The sequence below is a fragment of the Cololabis saira genome, chromosome 9, assembly GCF_033807715.1.
Source record: "Cololabis saira isolate AMF1-May2022 chromosome 9, fColSai1.1, whole genome shotgun sequence".
NCBI lineage: Eukaryota > Metazoa > Chordata > Actinopteri > Beloniformes > Belonidae > Cololabis > Cololabis saira.
Window position 1 is genome coordinate 41,944,625 of NC_084595.1, and position 18,042 is coordinate 41,962,666.

At 42.0% G+C, this 18,042-nt stretch overlaps 1 protein-coding gene across 2 annotated transcripts; it reads left to right on the forward strand.

The window, feature by feature from the left end:
- Positions 1 to 627: 627 nt before the first annotated feature.
- On the forward strand, positions 628 to 17,797 carry phf19 (PHD finger protein 19). 2 transcript variants are annotated; one of them, XM_061730138.1, is made up of 14 exons: positions 628 to 818; positions 3,142 to 3,319; positions 5,120 to 5,201; positions 6,674 to 6,787; positions 6,877 to 6,968; positions 10,270 to 10,418; positions 10,493 to 10,588; positions 11,284 to 11,473; positions 12,612 to 12,679; positions 12,817 to 12,957; positions 14,472 to 14,532; positions 14,613 to 14,698; positions 14,772 to 14,861; positions 17,201 to 17,797. In XM_061730138.1, exons 2-14 carry the CDS (start codon positions 3,143 to 3,145, stop codon positions 17,520 to 17,522), a joined length of 1,668 nt encoding a protein of 555 aa, XP_061586122.1. In that variant the 5' UTR covers positions 628 to 818; position 3,142; the 3' UTR covers positions 17,523 to 17,797. The 2 variants fall into 2 exon arrangements, with proteins under 2 accessions (XP_061586122.1, XP_061586123.1); XM_061730139.1 differs by having other exon boundaries at positions 14,775 to 14,861.
- Positions 17,798 to 18,042: the final 245 nt, after the last annotated feature.

Genomic DNA, 18,042 nt, shown 5'->3' on the forward strand with positions numbered 1-18,042 from the left:
TAAAAAACGGTACAAAAAGGAAAGTCTGGGAAGGTATTTGATTGAGGAGGAGTTATGTTAAAGAAGGATTGTGTTTGTTAGCTGGTTAGGTGCAAAGGCTCAACCAATGGGAAAATCTGTAGCCTAATAGGTAAATTAGCAGCTATTTATTATTAATATTTATGTTTAATTTATAATAGAGGTAACAAAGGGGCAGGGTTAAATAAGTTTTATTTCTACCTTTCTCCTTTTTGGACACAGTTTTTTTTTCCTGTTTGTATTACGTTTTTGTTGTTGCTTTTTTTCTGTATGTTTTGAATTTGTTTTAAAATTTTATATTTTTCCCTTATGTGTTCGAAATAAACAATTCAATCAATCAATCAATCTCTAAGTTGGGAAGGATAAAATCCTTCGCTTTATCCATTTGTGAATGTAAAGCCAGGACATAAGTACCACATGAGAAAAATATATGGTCCGTAGTCTCTATGTAATTTTCACAGAATAACAAATCATCAGGTTCTAGTTAAAGTAGGAAAAACGTGGTCGGAGTTTTGAACGCTGTTCCGACCGGAAGCGAGCAGCGCAGCAGTTCCGGTGCCGACGTGATGACGTAGTCACGCACTCGCTTCCTTGTGATTCGCGGGAAAATGCAAAAATGGCGATAGTGGGAGTTTGAAGTGTAGCGCCGCGAAAACGAGCCAGAGCAACGGAGCCACGGCCAGACCCGCGGGGACGCAGCCTGTCAACCTCTCTCGTCTGAAGGCAGACTGTTCTGACTGGGGTTTTGCTGCAGAGCGGTAGAGAATCCACAGTGAAGAGGACGGTCCTGTTAACAGGAGGTGAGACGGCTCTGGTCGGCCCGTTTACTTTCTCCCACAGCATCTGTTCAACCCGTCCAACTATTTATCTGCGGGGATCTAACCGTAATGACGCAGAAGCTGTGGGGTTTACCCGGTCGTAACGGAGTTAGAGATGGTTTTACCGTTAGTTAATGAGCGGTGGGTGTGGTGGTGAATGTGGTTACAGAGTTAACGGAATGTGATGGAGGGATGCACTGCGCATGCTCAGTGCTGTCAGAATCAGACAGGCCACAAGTCAATCACAGCGTGTGATTGAACCAGGGAATGAACCAGGTTCCCTATAACTCAGGGGTCGGCAACACAAAATGTTTTAAAGCCATATTGGACCAAAAACACAAAAAACTAATATGTCTGGAGCCGCAAAAAATGAAAAGTCTTGTTTCAGCCTTAGAATGAAGGAAACACATGCTGCATGTTTCTATATTAGTTATAACTGGGGGAAGATTTTTTTTTTCATTATGCACTTCGAGAAAAAAGTCGAAATGTCAAGATTAATGTTGAAGTACAATCTCGAGAAAAAAGGCGAAATTTCGATTAATGTTGAAGTACAATGTCGAGAAAAAAGTTGAAATGTTGAGAAAAAAGTCGAAATGTCGAGATTAATGTTGAAGTACAATCTCGAGAAAAAAGTCGAAATTTCGAGAAAAAAGGCGAAATTTCGATTAATGTTGAAGTACAATCTCGAGAAAAAAGTTGAAATGTTGAGAAAAAAGCCGAAATGTCGAGATAAAAGTCGAAATGTCGAGATTAATGTTGAAGTACAATCTCGAGAAAAAAGTCAAAATGTTGAGAAAAAAGTCGAAATGTTGGGAAAAAAGTCGAAATGTCGAGAAAGAAGTCGAAATGTCGAGAAAGAAGTCGAAATGTCGAGAAAAAAGTTGAAATGTCGAGAAAAAAGTTGAAATGTCGAGATTAATGTTGAAGTACAATCTCGAGAAATAAGTCGAAATGTTGAGAAAAAAGTCGAAATGTTGAGAAAAAAGTCGAAATTTTGTAAAAAAAAAAAAAAGTCGAAATGTCGAGAAAGAAGTCGAAATGTCGAGAAAAAAGTTGAAATGTCGAGATTAATGTTGAAGTACAATCTCGAGAAATAAGTCGAAATGTTGAGAAAAAAGTCGAAATGTTGAGAAAAAAGTCGAAATTTTGTAAAAAAAAAAAAAAAGTCGAAATGTCGAGAAAGAAGTCGAAATGTCGAGAAAAAAGTCGAAATGTCGAGATTAATGTTGAAGTACAATCTCGAGAAAAAAGTCGAAATGTTGAGAAAAAAGGCGAAATATCGAGAAAAAAGGCGAAATTTCGAGAAAAAAGGCGAAATTTCGATTAATGTTGAAGTACAATCTCGAGAAAAAAGTTGAAATGTTGAGAAAGAAGTCGAAATGTCGAGAAAAAAGTTGAAATGTCGAGATTAATGTTGAAGTACAATCTCGAGAAAAAAGTTGAAATGTTGAGAAAGAAGTCGAAATGTCGAGAAAAAAGCCGAAATGTCGAGATTAATGTTGAAGTACAATCTCGAGAAATAAGTCGAAATGTTGAGAAAGAAGTTGAAATTTTGTAAAAAAAAAAGTCGAAATGTCGAGAAAAAAGTCGAAATGTCGAGAAAAAAGTTGAAATGTCGAGAATTATGTTGAAGTACAATCTCGAGAAATAAGTCGAAATGTTGAGAAAGAAGTCGAAATGTCGAGATTAATGTTGAAGTACAATCTTGAGAAATAAGTCGAAATGTTGAGAAAAAGGTCGAAATGTCGAGAAAGAAGTCGAAATGTCGAGAAAAAAGTCGAAATGTCGAGATTAATGTTGAAGTACAATCTTGAGAAAAAAGTCGTAATGTTGAGAAAAAAGTCGAAATGTCGAGATTAAAAAGGAAAGGAAGAAAAAACTGAGAAAAAAAGGAAAAAAAAGAAGAAAAAAAGGATCAAAAGAAGAAAAAAAGGAAAAAAAGGGTCAAACATTTTTGAAAAAGCTCCATGGAGCCACTAGGGCGGCGCTAAAGAGCTGCATGCAGGTTGCCGACCCCGGATCTAACTTGACAAAAACCTGCAGTTCCTCTGCTGACCGTTTGTGGTCAGTAGAGGAACTGCAGGTTTATAATAAACTTGCCTTGCCTTTCATAGTTTCGATGAGCCTCAGTACAGAGGTTGGAGTGGTGGAGCTTGATATCGCTTGAAGAATGTGGAAGCCACTTTCAGCTGTGATTTACAACACGGCACTGTGCAGTGTAAAGACGGAAACCTCAAAACCTCTCTGGTGAAAACGTCTAAGTGACATCCAGTACTTTAAAAGTGTGTGGTCTGAACATGTGCAGGATGTTTGAGGAGCTGCTTGAACCGTTCTGCGGGCTGGAGCCCCAGGGGTCCCCGGGGGCCGGGGCCTGCCACAGGAGAGGAGTCCCGGAGGAGGCAGCCGAGTCCAGCCTGAGCGTCGGACAGTTCGTGCTCTGTCACTGGTCAGATGGACTCTACTACCTGGGAAAGATCCAGAGGGTATGAGGGTTTGTCTTCCGTCACAGGTGTTGAATGAATGAATGAATGAATTAATGTTTATTTCGGTACATTTGTAACTGAAAGGGTGTAGGTAGAAGCAAGGCTTATATATACCTACCCCTTTTACTGGTACCTTGGTTACAGCAAATACAAAAGAGCAAAACTCAAGACTTTGAAATGAATTATCAGTAAACTCAAATATCCTATCATAGCAAAATTAAAAAAGTCACAGAGCTCAAAACCCAAGAATAACTTAAATTTCCCATCATAGCAAAAATAAAAAATAGCGCATATCTCAAAACAGCCAAAAATAAACTTAAATTTCCCATCATAGCAAAAATAAAAAGTGCATTGCGCAAAACCCAAAATATAACAGTACAGAAGTTGGCAAACTTAATTTTCCATACAATAACGAGAAATTACATAATTTGTATAAAGTATTTTAAGGATGAATAGTGTACAACATGATGTGATATTTACAGGACAGTTGTTCCAGATGTTCACCCCTTTGACAGATACACAGGGATTTTTTTTTTTTTTTCCACATTGGTTCGGGTCTTCGGTTTTTCAAATAATAAAGTTCCTCTCATGTTGTATCTGGTGTCCCTCATTCTAAACAGATTCTGGACATGTGGAGGTAGAAGTTTGTTTCTGGCTTTGTACATGGTTTGTATTGTAATATTAGAATTTCAGAATTTTTAAGCAGATGAATAGTGGGTTGGTCGACTCACGGAAATGTTTTTTACTGATGATTCTTATGGCTTTCTTTTGTAATAAAAATATTGGATTGGTATTTGTTTTATAAGTGTTTCCCCAGACCTCAATGCAGTATGTCATATATGGAGCTATCAATGAGTAATATAAAGTGATTAATGCATTTTGAGAGGGGAAATAATTAGCTTTGTAGAGAATTGCAATGGATTTTGACGTTTTAGATTTAACATGATTTATGTGCGATTTCCAGCTTAGTTTATCATCCAAAATGACTCCAAGGAATTTGTTTTCTGTTACTACAGTATTTCAATTTCAGTATTTATTGTTAGGTTTCTGCTTAAACTCACCAGCTTATTCCCAAATATGATGCATTTTGTTTTACCAAGATGAAGTGATAATTTGTTTTGTCCAGGCTGCAGATGTTTGGAGAACATGAATCACAATGAACATGACTTTTAATGAGGAAATGGGAAATAAAAAAAATATTAAAAATCGGGAAATAAAGAGACAATTAAAAATAATATGAATAAATAAAAAAGCTATAGGGTCGCAAAGGTCAGCTGGAGACCAGTCCCAGCAGTGAAAGTTAACGGTACAACCAAGCCGGACCCTGTCAGAAAATGACACAAATTATACAATTAATTATTAAAACATTGAATACCAATATGTAAAGTAACAACAAATAAATAAACCTATTTACATAATAGATAACTAAGGAAGAGCATTAGGGCCAGGCAGGAGAAAAATAAAAATATTTTAGAGGAGGAAGATTTTTTTTTTTTTCATTATGCACTTTGAGAAAAAAGTCGAAATGTCGAGAAAAAAGTTGAAATGTATTTCAACTTTATTCTTGAAATTTCAACTTTTTTCTTGAAGTGCACAATAAAAAAAAAATCTTCCCCTCTCAAATATTTTTTCTCCTGCATGGCCCTAATGCTCTTCCGTAGATGACCATGTGGATTATCATGAAATATTATCATGATTAATTGTTGGTAGAGTGTGAGCCCCACTAGTGTACTCTGATTGGCCGAGGAAACATCGTCCTCGTATTGTCTTGGCTGACTCTGTCCTCTTATTGGCTGACAGGTGAGCCCTCCCAGGCAGAGCTGCTTCGTCACGTTTGAGGACAACTCCAAGTTCTGGGTGCTCTGGAAGGACATCCAACACGGTAAGAAAGGGATGAGGAAATGGTGAAACATTTAGCAGAAACAAATCAGAATAACAGTTATCTTTTACTTGCAAAGTAGCAGCAGCCTTTATCCACTACTGAAGGCTGTGAGCCGGTCCAGCCGGTCAGCAGCTTCTCATGTTCACCACTAGTCCTGGCAGAAACTGGAACAGCCAGCTCGGCCCAGAGCCCTAGACTGACTAACTTTACCCAGAACTCCATCAGCACCAGTTTTCCTTCCTGGATTCAATCAGACTAGTGAGCCAGATGTGCCTGCTTGTTCCTTCCCAATCCACTCACATTCAATCGCACCTCATTTGTTGACTTTTTCCTAGTTGATTCTAGTGATGCACCAAAATGAAAATTTGTGGCCAAAACCGAAAATAATAATAAACACTTGGCCGAATATCGAATAACATACCGAACAATGGTTCTTCGCAGTTTTTCATTTTTTTTGTAAATGTTTTCACCATTGCATCAATCAAATAAATGTCATGCTTTTCAAAGAAAAAAATCTTTTAGAAAATTACAAGGTAGAAATATTTTTTGAACATGAACAACTGGACATTTTTTAATTTCCCAGCATTTTTTTAAAATATTCCAGCAGACATTATATCAACAAGGCACAATAACTTAAAATAAATAAATAAATAAGTAAAAAAAAATTTTTGGCCATCTTTCTCTTACATTAGGCCTATAACTCTAGGCCTATAACATTGTGAAAAAAGTGCAAAAGAAGTGGATACAACAAAATAAAGAAAAAGAAAATCAATCCCTTTCCCATACAAGTAGTCTACCTAATAATTTATATTATTGTATCATATCTCCATTTCTCTTAAGCACTCTTCAGTGCTATTATTTGTTTTATTGCTTTTATGTTAAATACAGCTTATTATTATGATTATTAGCAGACTTGTTTGCTGCATTTAACACCGCACGCCCCTCACTCCACACCGTTCGCTGTTTGATTGCGTCATCTAAACATGCCGTTATTAATTGTTTGTTTTCTTTCCCCACTTATTCCACCATATATGTTATATACATTCGGTGCATCACTAGTTTATTCACATCCATACACACCTAATTGGTTGACATCTTCCTAGTTGACTGACATCCATACACATCCATTCCCAGCTCACTCAGACTCCCTGATTCTTCACTCCTTCCTCAACTATTGCCTCCTTTCTCATTTGCTTTTTTTTTCTTGTGTCTTTCCCCGAAGGGTCCTCTTGTTCAGTCTTTCCTTGTTGACTCCTCCCCGTTTGATTCCTCCTCTGGCTTTTTTACCCAATTTTCTTCTCGACCCCTACCTCCCCTTGTCTCCCACATCCCATGCTGCCCCACGTAGCCTGGCCCACCGGAGATCAGAGTAAAGGGGGTGATGAAGGAAAATGATCCTTCATCATCATTTTCCCTGAGTTTTCCATCTCTTTACTCTGTCATTCACCTGCTCCTGTCCAATCCCATTGCAGCTGGAGTTCCTGGAGAGGAGCCTCGTTGCTCTGTGTGTAGAGGGGTGGAGTCGAGCTGTGACACTCAATCAAAGATGAACAACCAGATTCTGATTTGTGGGAAGTGTGGCATTGGTGAGTGTAGTTGTTTATCAGCAGTAAAACAAGTTTCTAACTCAAACCATGAACCTGATCACCTTTCTTTATTTGTGTGTGTGTGACAGGCTTCCACCAGCTGTGTCATGTTCCTTCAGCAGAGGGCAGCAGTCTCAGTCCCTGGTTCTGCAGACGTTGCGTCTTTGCTCTGGCTGTCAGGGTAATGTCTCTTCTGTCAAATTCCTGTTTTTTCTGATGGTTCTTCACTTCATACTTTTATTGTGAAAAAAAAAAGACAAGTACAACTCTGATTGATGAAGGTCATGTGATGTGAAGAGACTAGTGTCCACACGCACGCACCAGTGAGTGTGTCCTTGAATGTGTTGAACTGAACACAAATGCTCTGATTCTGAATGGCTCTACCGTTCCCAGGCCAGCCAAAAGTCATGAGCTGCGTGGGAAATCTCATACTTCCCCCCTAATGAGTAGCAAAAACAGTATGTGAGATTTTTTAGTGCGTCCGAAACATTAGTATGTACGGAGAAATGTATTAGTGTGGATTGATGGACACTAGCTAAGCAGAACTTCCCACAATGCAATGCAGCGGTGTTTGGTTGTTAAGTGCTGCGCAGATACGTATATGTCATAAGTATAATATTAAGTATAATAATATTCATATATAAAATTATAATATTCATATATAATATTATATAATCTTGTTTGGGCCAGGTTAAACGGGAAAGAGCGGAGTGGTGCTGCTACTGCTGCTGTGACAGGAGTTGTTACCATGGTAACAACTCCCCCTCCCTGTTACCATGGTAACAACTCCCCCTCCCAACGGCAGGAAGTGCCGTGTGGCTGTGAGTAGTACGTCCCAATTAATGCATAATACTACTGATATTTACTCAAAAGTGTGCCGAACTTAAGAATACTTTTTGAGTGTATATAGGCCTGGGACGATAACAAATTTTGCTGGACGATATATTGTCCCACAAATTATTGACGATAAACGATATTATTGTCGCGACCAAAATAAGCACTTATGTAATGTTAATATATCATAATAATGCAAGTACACCCTTTCAAATGTAATAATTAAACCTATATTTGACATTGGAGAACTTTTAAATATACAAAACAAATAAAACAAGCAAACGGGGGTTCGAGCCTTCGTGCCCCCAAGTACAGACCGTCGGGACGCCCGGTCGCGACGTGCGGGACCCGCCCGGGGACCTCCGCACCCCTCGCAGAAACCGCCACCCCCCCCAAACAGCAGCTCTCACCCGCGGGGGTGAGAGGAAAAAGGGAGTGCCATCTCCGGCGGGGTGGGCGCGGCTGCCGGTGGACTCAGGTCTCTGCGCTGACCGCGTACCACTGCGCCTGCGAAGGCCGGCGGAGGCGGACACACGCTCCCATCCACTTGGGGGATCTTGGCGGCGGACGCGTGGGGTGACGGAGCTCCGGCTCGTCCCCTCGTCGCGCCGGCACGCCCGGCAATCACCCGAGCACTGAGCCGCGGGCTGGAGGGAGAGAGACAGCCGGCCGCCACCGCCCCTCTCCTCTCCACCCGCGCTCTCCTCTTTTTCGCCTACGACCTCAGATCAGACGAGACAACCCGCTGAATTTAAGCATATTACTAAGCGGAGGAAAAGAAACTAACAAGGATTCCCTCAGTAGCGGCGAGCAAAGAGGGAAGAGCTCAGCGCCGAATCCCCGTCCGAGCGGCGGGCGTGGGAAATGTGGCGTACGGAAGACCGCTTGCCCGGTGTCGGTCGGGGGCCTGAGTCCTTCTGATCGAGGCTCAGCCCGTGGACGGTGTGAGGCCGGTAACGGCCCCCGTCGCGCCGGGGTCCGGTCTTCTCGGAGTCGGGTTGTTTGGGAATGCAGCCCAAAGCGGGTGGTAAACTCCATCTAAGGCTAAATACCGGCACGAGACCGATAGTCGACAAGTACCTTAAGGGAAAGTTGAAAAGAACTTTGAAGAGAGAGTTCAAGAGGGCGTGAAACCGTTAAGAGGCAAACAGGTGGGGTCCGCGCAGTCTGCCCGGGGGATTCAACTCGGGGGATTCAACCCGAGGCTCCGCCCCCCCCACAGATACAAAGAGTCTGAATGATTGACAAGATGGTTCACTCCGTTAATTTTTTTCCGCTAAGGAACAAACGCGCCCAGGTGCTAAGACCGAGTGAGCCCTCTTGTCATCCAGTGTGTTTGGAGGCCGGAGACGAAGAAAACAAATATGCATGCATATGGCCATTTATCGAGGCTGGAAAAATTATCGAGTCCATTTTCATTTATCGTGCGATTAATTGATTTATTGATTATCGTCCCAGGCCTAAGTGTATATACTGTTTAGTATGGCTTTTCGGACGCACGGATAATCTCATGCCTGGAACACCTCCCTAGGGAGGAGGGACATGCCTGGAACACCTCCCTCGGGAGGAGGGACATGCCTGGAACACCTCCCTAGGGAGGCGTCCAGGAGGCATCCGGTACAGATGCCCAAGCCACCTCAGCTGACTCCTCTCAATGTGAAGCAGCAGCGACTCGACTCCGAGCTCCTCCCGGGTGACCGAACTCCTCACCCTATCTCTAAGGGAATGTCCAGCCACCCTGCGGAGGAAACTCATCTCGGCCGCTTGTATCCGCGATCTTGTCCTTTCGGTCACTACCCAAAGTTCATGACCATAGGTGAGGGTAGGTGCGTAGATTGACCGGTAAATCGAGAGCTTCGCCTTTCGACTCAGCTCCCTCTTCACCACGACGGTCCAGTACATCGACCGCATAACCGCGGACGCTGCACCGATCCGTCTGTCAATCTCACGCCACCCACCCGGAGAAGGCACCCCACCCTTTCCCGGTGGAGAACCATGGCCTCGGTTTTGGAAGTGCTTATTTTCATCCCAGCCGTTTGTCACTCGGCCTCAAACCCCCCCAGCACATGCTGAAGGTCCCGGTCTGATGAAGCCAACAGGACAACATCATCTGTAAAAGGCAGAGATTCAATCCTGTGGTTCCCAAACTGGACCACCTCCGGCTCTCTTTTGAAGCCAAAATACGCTTAAAATCTTACCAAGGCGAGTCCGTTTCCTTCAACTGTCCGACATGCTTTTTCTTCAAATGCTCGTGCGTTACCGACGTGCTCCGGTGATAAACAAGGTCTGCTTTGCAAACCTTGCAAGCTTCTTTTTATGCGCCGTATCGATGCTAAAATGCTCCCGAACTTTTGAAGTTTTGTTACATGCAGCTGCTGTACAGGATGCCGTCATTTTTGTTTAACCGCTACCGTTCAGCTGAGACGCAGAGATTGTATTGAAGTGAGACGCCTCACTCCATTGGAAAAACACGTCTGGCGACAATTGTCGACAATGGAATTAATTGTCGTCAATTTTAATTATGGATTTTTGTCGACAACGTCAACGAATGGTTGCAGCCCTATCCCTGACCTCTAAGTTTGTCTCTGAGCCGTGTCCGTGTGTCTGGACCGTCCTTGTTTCTGACCTCACCTGATCTCTCCTCACAGAAAGGGGGCGCTCTGAAGAAAGGCCCCATAGCCAAAGCCCTGTGGGCCATGAAGCAGGTTCTGCCGTACGAGCTGGACTCTCTGGACTGGGACTCCCAGCACCGAACCAACCAGCAGCAATGTTACTGTTACTGTGGCGGCCCTGGAGAGTAAGATGTCCCCCAGTCTCCCTCAGTGTCTATACGTGTTGTACCTGGACTCTGATCACGTGATGTGTGTGCAGGTGGTACCTGAAGATGCTGCAGTGTTTCCGGTGTCAGCAGTGGTTCCACGAGGCCTGCACTCAGTGTCTGCAGGAGTCCATGATGTTTGGAGACAGGTGAGTCCTGGTCCTGTGGCACCCGTTCAGGGGTCGGCAACCTGCGGCTCTTTAGCGCCGCCCTAGTGGCTCCCTGGAGCTTTTTCAAAAATGTTTAACCTTTTTTTTCCTTTTTTTTTCTTCTTTTTTTCTCTAATTTCTTTTTTTTCTTCTTTTTTTTCCTTTTTTTTTCTTCTTCTTTTTTTCTCTTTTTTCTTTTTTTTCTTCTTTTTTTTCCTTTTTTTTCTTCTGTTTTTCTTCTGTTTTCTTTTTTTTTTGTTTTTTTTCTTCCTTTTTCCTTTTTTAATCTCGACATTTCGACTTTTTTTTCGTCATTTCGTCATTTCGACTTTTCTCAACATTTCGACTTTTCTCGAGATTTTACTTCAACATTAATCTCGAGATTTTGACTTTTTTTCTCGACATTTCGACTTTTTTCTCGACATTTCGACTTTTTTCTCAACGTTTTGACTTTTTTCTCGAGATTGTACTTCAACATTAATCTCGACATTTCAACTTTTTTCTCGAAATTTTGACTTTTTTCTCAAAGTGCATAATAATTCCCCCAGTTCTAACTAAGACTACAAGACTTATACAGACATATTAGTTTTTTGTGTTTTTGGTCCAATACGGCTCTTTCAACATTTTGGGTTGCCGTCCCCTGCTCCCGTCGGTCTGTCTTGGTGTCACGTACTGAAGCTCCTCCTCTTCCCCAGGTTCTACCTGTTCCTGTGTGCGGTGTGTAACAAAGGCTCAGAGTGCGTCCGCCGCCTGTCTCTCCGGTGGGTTGACGTCGTCCACCTGGTCCTCTACAACCTGTCCGTCAGCAGCAAGAAGAAATACTTCGAGCTGGACGAGATCCTGGCCTTCGTCTCGGCCAACTGGGACCATTTGCAGCTCGGAAAGGTAAAGCAGAACCCTGAGCTGGACCAGAGTGTTAAATCACATGTCATTTAAAGCTGAACTTCCCATTCTATTTTTTTCATTTATTTATTTTTTGAGGCTCCCGGTCAGTAACCATGAGCCTCAATGCTATAAATAAACTAAACTTCAGCCCACTTCCCGTCTTTGCTGAAGGAGGCAGAGGAATAGCGAAATATTTCCCACACTGAGCAGTAAGAGGGAGAAACGGTGGGAGAAGAGGATGAGGATGAAGATGATGATGATGAAGTAGTTTATTTGGTCGATCAGTTTCCATTGATAAATACATTGCATTTCATTTCTTTTGTAGGAAAGAAATAAAAAAAAAAAGAAGTAAGGAATAAACCGACCAAAAGGTGTAGGCTGAAGCCTAAGCTTATTGTGCCTACCCTTTTTAACTTTGTTTACTTCATAGTACTACTACTGTACTAATACAACAAGGACAAACAATCTACAACAACAACAACAAAAACAGCAAAGTAAACACACATGCAAAACAAGAAGGAAGACAAATGTAAATATGACAGGAAATCAAGCAAAAAAACAAACAGAAGACGGATCTCAGAAAAACAACTAACAGAGAAAGTAAATAATCAATGCTTAGAGGAAACAAAAACAATCTCTAGACTAGTGAAAACAAAAGGAAACCAAAGACCAATCATTACATTTTTTGGTATATAAATATTATGATTACAACAACTATGTATGTATATATATATTTTTGTATCACACTAATGTTCTGTATCTTTTGATTATATTGGATTTAGAGGCCATGCTAAGAGGCTAACAGATAGAAAATGTACCGCTGATTGGTGACGATGAAAGTTACAGAAGGTTAAAGGTGCTTAATTGAAAAGTACCAACCACAGACTATCAAAAACCAGTTTGGACTAAAAAGATTAGTGGAAACGGCTGTGCAAAACAAGAAGTGACTCAAAACGTTACAGCCAATCCCTCGCTTTACTAGAGAAAACCACACCAACATATACAAGAAAACATTTAAAAAGAGCAGATTTGTTACTCAAAAAACTTAGTTTATGTATTATTGTGATAAAATAATGGTGTTTTTGTAACTTTACAATTACAACCAACCAACTGCAACTTGAATGTTTGTTTTTTTCAGCTGTCTAACACTCCTCCTGCAGACAGAGGGCAGCTCCTCCTGGACGCTCTGAATAAATACAAGAGCAAGTAAGACGCCTCATCCCAGTGTCTTTCTGAGCGCGTGAAACGCGTAAACGTGTGTGTGACGCGTAAACGTGTGTGTGACGCGTAAACGAGTGTGTGACGCGTAAACGAGTGTGTGACGCGTAAACATGTGTGTTCAGGTTCTTGTGTGGGAAGGAGATCAAGAAGAGGAAGTGCATCTTTCGCCTGAGGACCCGGGTTCCTCCCAATCCCCCCTCCAAGCTGTTCCCCGAGCGCGTTCAGAATGACGGCGGGCGGGCCCAGAAGAAGCAGCTGAACAGGTGAGAGTTGAAGTTGTACTGGTCCCACCCCGGGGTCAACGTGTCCATCCAGGACCAAAACTAGTGGGGTTTGCTGGTTAGACTGGATCTGCTTAAGGAAGCTGTCATCTTTTCACATTGATAAAAAGCTGCTCACCATGTTCTATAAAAGTTTTCTTGAATCTATGATCTCTTTTAGTTTAGTGTCCTGGTTTGGCAACTTAACCCTAAAAAATAAAAACCTGTTTAATCAGATTGTGAGGTGGGCCAGTAAGCTAATTGGAGAGCCACAACTCAACGTAGATGCCTCTTTAATGGGCAGCTAGAGACTAGCTGATCCATCTTAGATGATACATCTCATCCACTATACAGGACTGTCTCAGAAAATTAGAATATTGTGATAAAGTTCTTTATTTTCTGTAATGCAATTTATAAAAAAAAAAAAAAAAAAAAAAAAGTCATACATTCTGGATTCATTACAAATCAACTGAAATATTGCAAGCCTTTTATTATTTTAATATTGTTGATTATAGTTTTTATTATATATATATATATATATATAATCAAAAATTTTTTGAGATAGGATATTTGAGTTTTCTTAAGCTGTAAGCCATGATCAGCAATACTAAAATAATAAAAGGCTTGCAATATTTCAGTTGATTTGTAATGAATCCAGAATGTATGACATTTTTGTTTTTGTAATTGCATTACAGAAAATCACAATATTCTAATTTTCTGAGACAGTCCTGTATGGCCAATTCCAGTATCTCCCTTCTGGCCGGAGGTTTAAAATGCCCTCGTGCAAAACTAAAAGGTATAAATGTCGTTTTGTCCCCTCAGCTATTAATGCCCTAAATAGGACATGATTTCCCATCTAGGTCTATTTATTTATTTATTTATTATCTATTATATTGCTTATTCAATCTGGAACATTTGTTTTGTTTGTCTGTCAATGTTTTGTTTTGTTATTCTCCTGTTTGTCTTGTGTCACTGTACTGTAAGGTGTTGTAAGTTTCTACTTTTTACCTGCAAACAAATCTACCTTCGGGTATCAAAAAGTTACCTTACCTTAAACCAGAGGTCGGCAACCCGCGGCTCTAGAGCCGCATGCAGCTCTTTAGCGCCGCCCTAGTGGCTCCTGGAGTTTTTTCAAAAATGTTTTTGTTTTCTTTTTTTCTTATTTTTTTTCTTTTTTTTCTTTTTCCTTTTTTTCTCTTTTTTCTTCCCTTTTCCTTTTTAATCTCAACATTTCGACTTTTTTCTCGAAATTTCAACTTTTTCTCGAAATTGTACTTCAACATTAATCTCGACATTTCAACCTTTACCTCATCATTTCGACTTTTTTCTCAACATTTAGCCTTTCGCCATTTGGCTTCATTCTAAGGATTATACAAGACTTTTCTTTTTTTTTGCGGCTCCAGACATATTTGTTTTTTGTGTTTTTGGTCCAATATGGCTCTTTCAACATTTTGGGTTGCAGACCCCTGCCTTAGAACCAGAACCACCTCAGAACTAGTGTGCTGTTGTTTTTCCAGTGGCTCGGCTGACAGGAAGAAGCGGAAGTCCAAGTGGCTCCTGGAGGACGCCATTCCCAATGTAAGACTCCTTCTTTTGGTGCCGTGTAAATGCTGAAGCTTTCTGCCCGGAGACTGACTTGACTGTCTGTTGTTCTGCAGAGTGAGCTGTCCTGCAGCTGGACCTCCAACCACCACATGGCCAACATCTTTGACTTCACCCTGGACGAGCTGCAGAGCCTCAAGAGGTCAGACCCGTCCCTGATTAGTCCTGGTTAATGCCCGTGTGAGTGTGTGTACATGATGTCGTTGTGTCTCCAGCAGCTGCAGCAGGAGCGTCAGCATCGACCAGGACTCCACGGACGCGTCCACCTCCGGTTCTGCTACCACCAGCGCCTCCTACCACTTCAGGTAGGCCTTCTCCGGTCCCAGCTGCTGCCTGACCCTGGATTCACAGTGAAAGCACCACAGGCGTCCTGTTGCCATTCATAGCTCGCTGCGAGAGGCGGCGGAGGCGTCCAGAGCGTCAATTTGAAGTTGAAAAATCTGAACTTTATGCAAATGAGCAGCGGCGACGCCGAGGCAGCGTCCAATCACAGACCAGGATTCCTGAAGCAAGAAGCCTCAATGCAGATTGTACTTTCACATTCACATGCACACATGAGCATAACTGTGCACTAACAAACTTATTTTATCAGGAATTAATATATTTCATCCAGCAGACATTTGTGCTGATTTAACTGCCGTTTTTACCTGAACTGCTCATGTGAAACAATAACTGATGGTTGAGGAACTGGATGGTCCGAACTTTTTTACTTGTTACATTGATCCAACGCAAAATAATTAAAAACCGTGCCTATTAATTAAGAAAACACAGTTTAAACATCATGACCAAATCCCCTCCGACCCGGTGTGTCAGTGTTCACCGCAGACAGACTGCAGCTTCACCGGGACCAACGATGATGGTTGATGTTGATCCAGGACCAACCTGGTTAAGGAGCATCAAACTCATTCTTATCTATGCGGAATTAACACCAAATTAAAGCTGCAAGCAGCGATGAACGGGCCCTCGCACCCTTGTGCACGTTCAGGCTGCAGTGGAAGCTTGTATGACTTCATGTAGATTCTTCAGGCCTGGACATTTAGAGGATGAAACCACCCACGAGTCTTTATGTCAAACCATTCAAAAGTTATGGTAGAAAGTAGGAACTATCAGATATGGATCAATCAGATGAAGGGTGGGCGTGCATTTTGGCGTCTATCGTCGCCACGGTAACACTTTTGACTGAGAAAAGTAATGCGCATCGTTGCGGGATGGAGACGCACATTTTGATGTATAACACACCTGGGTGTACGTTACGGCATAAATTGCGCCAAAATGACACGATTAATTCAAAATGGCCGACTTCCTGTTCGGTTTCAGCCATGGCGCCAACAGACTTTTCTTTAAGTTGTGACATGATACAGGTGTGTAGCGATTTTTCGTGCATGTACGTCAAACCGTATTGTGGGGCTTGAGGCACAAAGTTTTCTAGGGGGCGCTGTTGAGCCATTAGGCCACGCCCATTAATACAAACCATGAAATAGCAAATTTTTCGCCAGGGTTTTCGCCTGGTTGGTGCAAAATTTGGTGACTTTTGGGGCACGTTTAGGGGGGCAAAAAGGCCCTCATTTCATCTGAAGAAAAAAAAAATAATTCCTACAGATACAATAGGGCCTTCGCACTGTAAGTGCTCGGGCCCTAAATATAAAGAAGGCTTCCCAAAGTGTGATTCACGGTTAAATAGGAAACTGAAGATGTGCAGCTATATATAGATATATGTAGACTATATGCACTTTGTTCCTCCAGTTCTGCAGCGCTGCAGGTGTTGGCAAGCAGCGCCATGCAGGCGTCCCGAACCTCCACAGGCGATTTTTGACGCTTTCAGTGTGAATCCAGCATGACAGAGGACCAGTACTCGAGTTGTAAAAAAAAGAAATCAGGGGGGATGGTGGATTTTATCATATGGGGACAGATAATTTGTGCTGATTACAAATAATATAATATATTACAAATAATAGCACTGACCAAAACAGCTGCAGAAATACTGCAGGAATGACATAGCAGCAGTTAAATGCAGCCTTTTGTAAGCTTTAAATATCCACTGGGCTTACATCAAATACATCAAAACACAACAATAAAAACTGTTTTGTGAACTTCCTTCCCAGGATAAGTAACATGGATCACTGCAAAAACTCAAAATCTTAACAAGAATATTTGTCTTATTTCTAGTTAAAATGTCTCATTTTATTATAAAAAATCTCATTACACTTAAAACAAGACTCATCACTGGAAAAAACAACAATTTTCACGTAGTTCAAAGTAGATTTTCACTTATAATAAGTAAAAAATCTGCTAGTGGAACAAGATTTTTTTGCTTGTAATGAGAAGATAAATCTTGTCCCACTGGTTTACTTATTTCTACTTATTCCAAGTGAAAATTTACTTGAAACAGGTGAAAATTGTCAAATAAGTTATTTTTCTGGTGATGACTCTAAATGTTGAAATATCAGTAAAACCACATTCATTGATGAAATGACATAAGGGATGGAAAGGGGGGATGGCAGTTTTACAGGGGGGATGATTTGGACCGTTTTTATTTCAGGGGGTTGCCATCCCCCTCATCCCCCCCTCAACTCCAGTACTGCAGAGAACCCCCTCTTTCCTCACCCGCTCACTCCTAACCCCACCTTTCCCCCCCTGTCCTCAGGAGGAGGGTGGGCAGCAGGAAGAGGAAGTTACCCACCAGCAGCTACATCCACTGGGCCAGTCGCAGCGAGGCGGAGGAGGAGCCGACCGAGATCATGGAGGCTGCGGCGGGCCACTCCCCCCTGACCACAGAACCCTCCCACTTCCTGTCAGACCCCTCCCAGATCTCCGACTCCTCCCACCTCCACTCCTCCATCTCCTCCTACTTCGGAGCGGCGGGCCGGCTGACCAACGGGGAGAGGTACCAGGTGTTGGCCCGCCGCGTCACCCCCCAGGGGATGGTCCAGTACCTGCTGGAGTGGGAGGGGACCACGCCCTACTAGGACGCTCACCGTCACGGGTGTAGGAGAAGCTCTGATCGCTCCACGTCCAACACTCATCATGTAACCGGTGGAGACCCGTTAAACCAGTCCATGTTTTTATTTTACTAAGTTAACGCTTTTAAAGTCCAGCTCTTTTAAATTTAAAATGTAAAAACCGGATGTTGCTTAGCAACATAATTCAACAGAGAGACAATGTTGAACCTGCTTTGTTTATCTGCTTTGTTAATGGAACCATCCCACGTACCGGGTCCTGGTTATCCGCTGTCAGGTCTTTCACTGGTCGTTTCAAATGCTATCAGTCCACTGAACATGAATGTATCATGTGTTATCAGAGCCTTGAATGGTGTGAGTAGATGATACTGTCTACCCACTAGATTTATGTCATTATTCTTTGGGTTGATTGATTGATTGATTGATTGATTGATTGATTGATTGAATTGTTTAATTCGAACACATGAGGAAAAAAAAAATATAACATTTTAAAACAAATTCAAAACATACAGCAAAAAAAGCAACAACA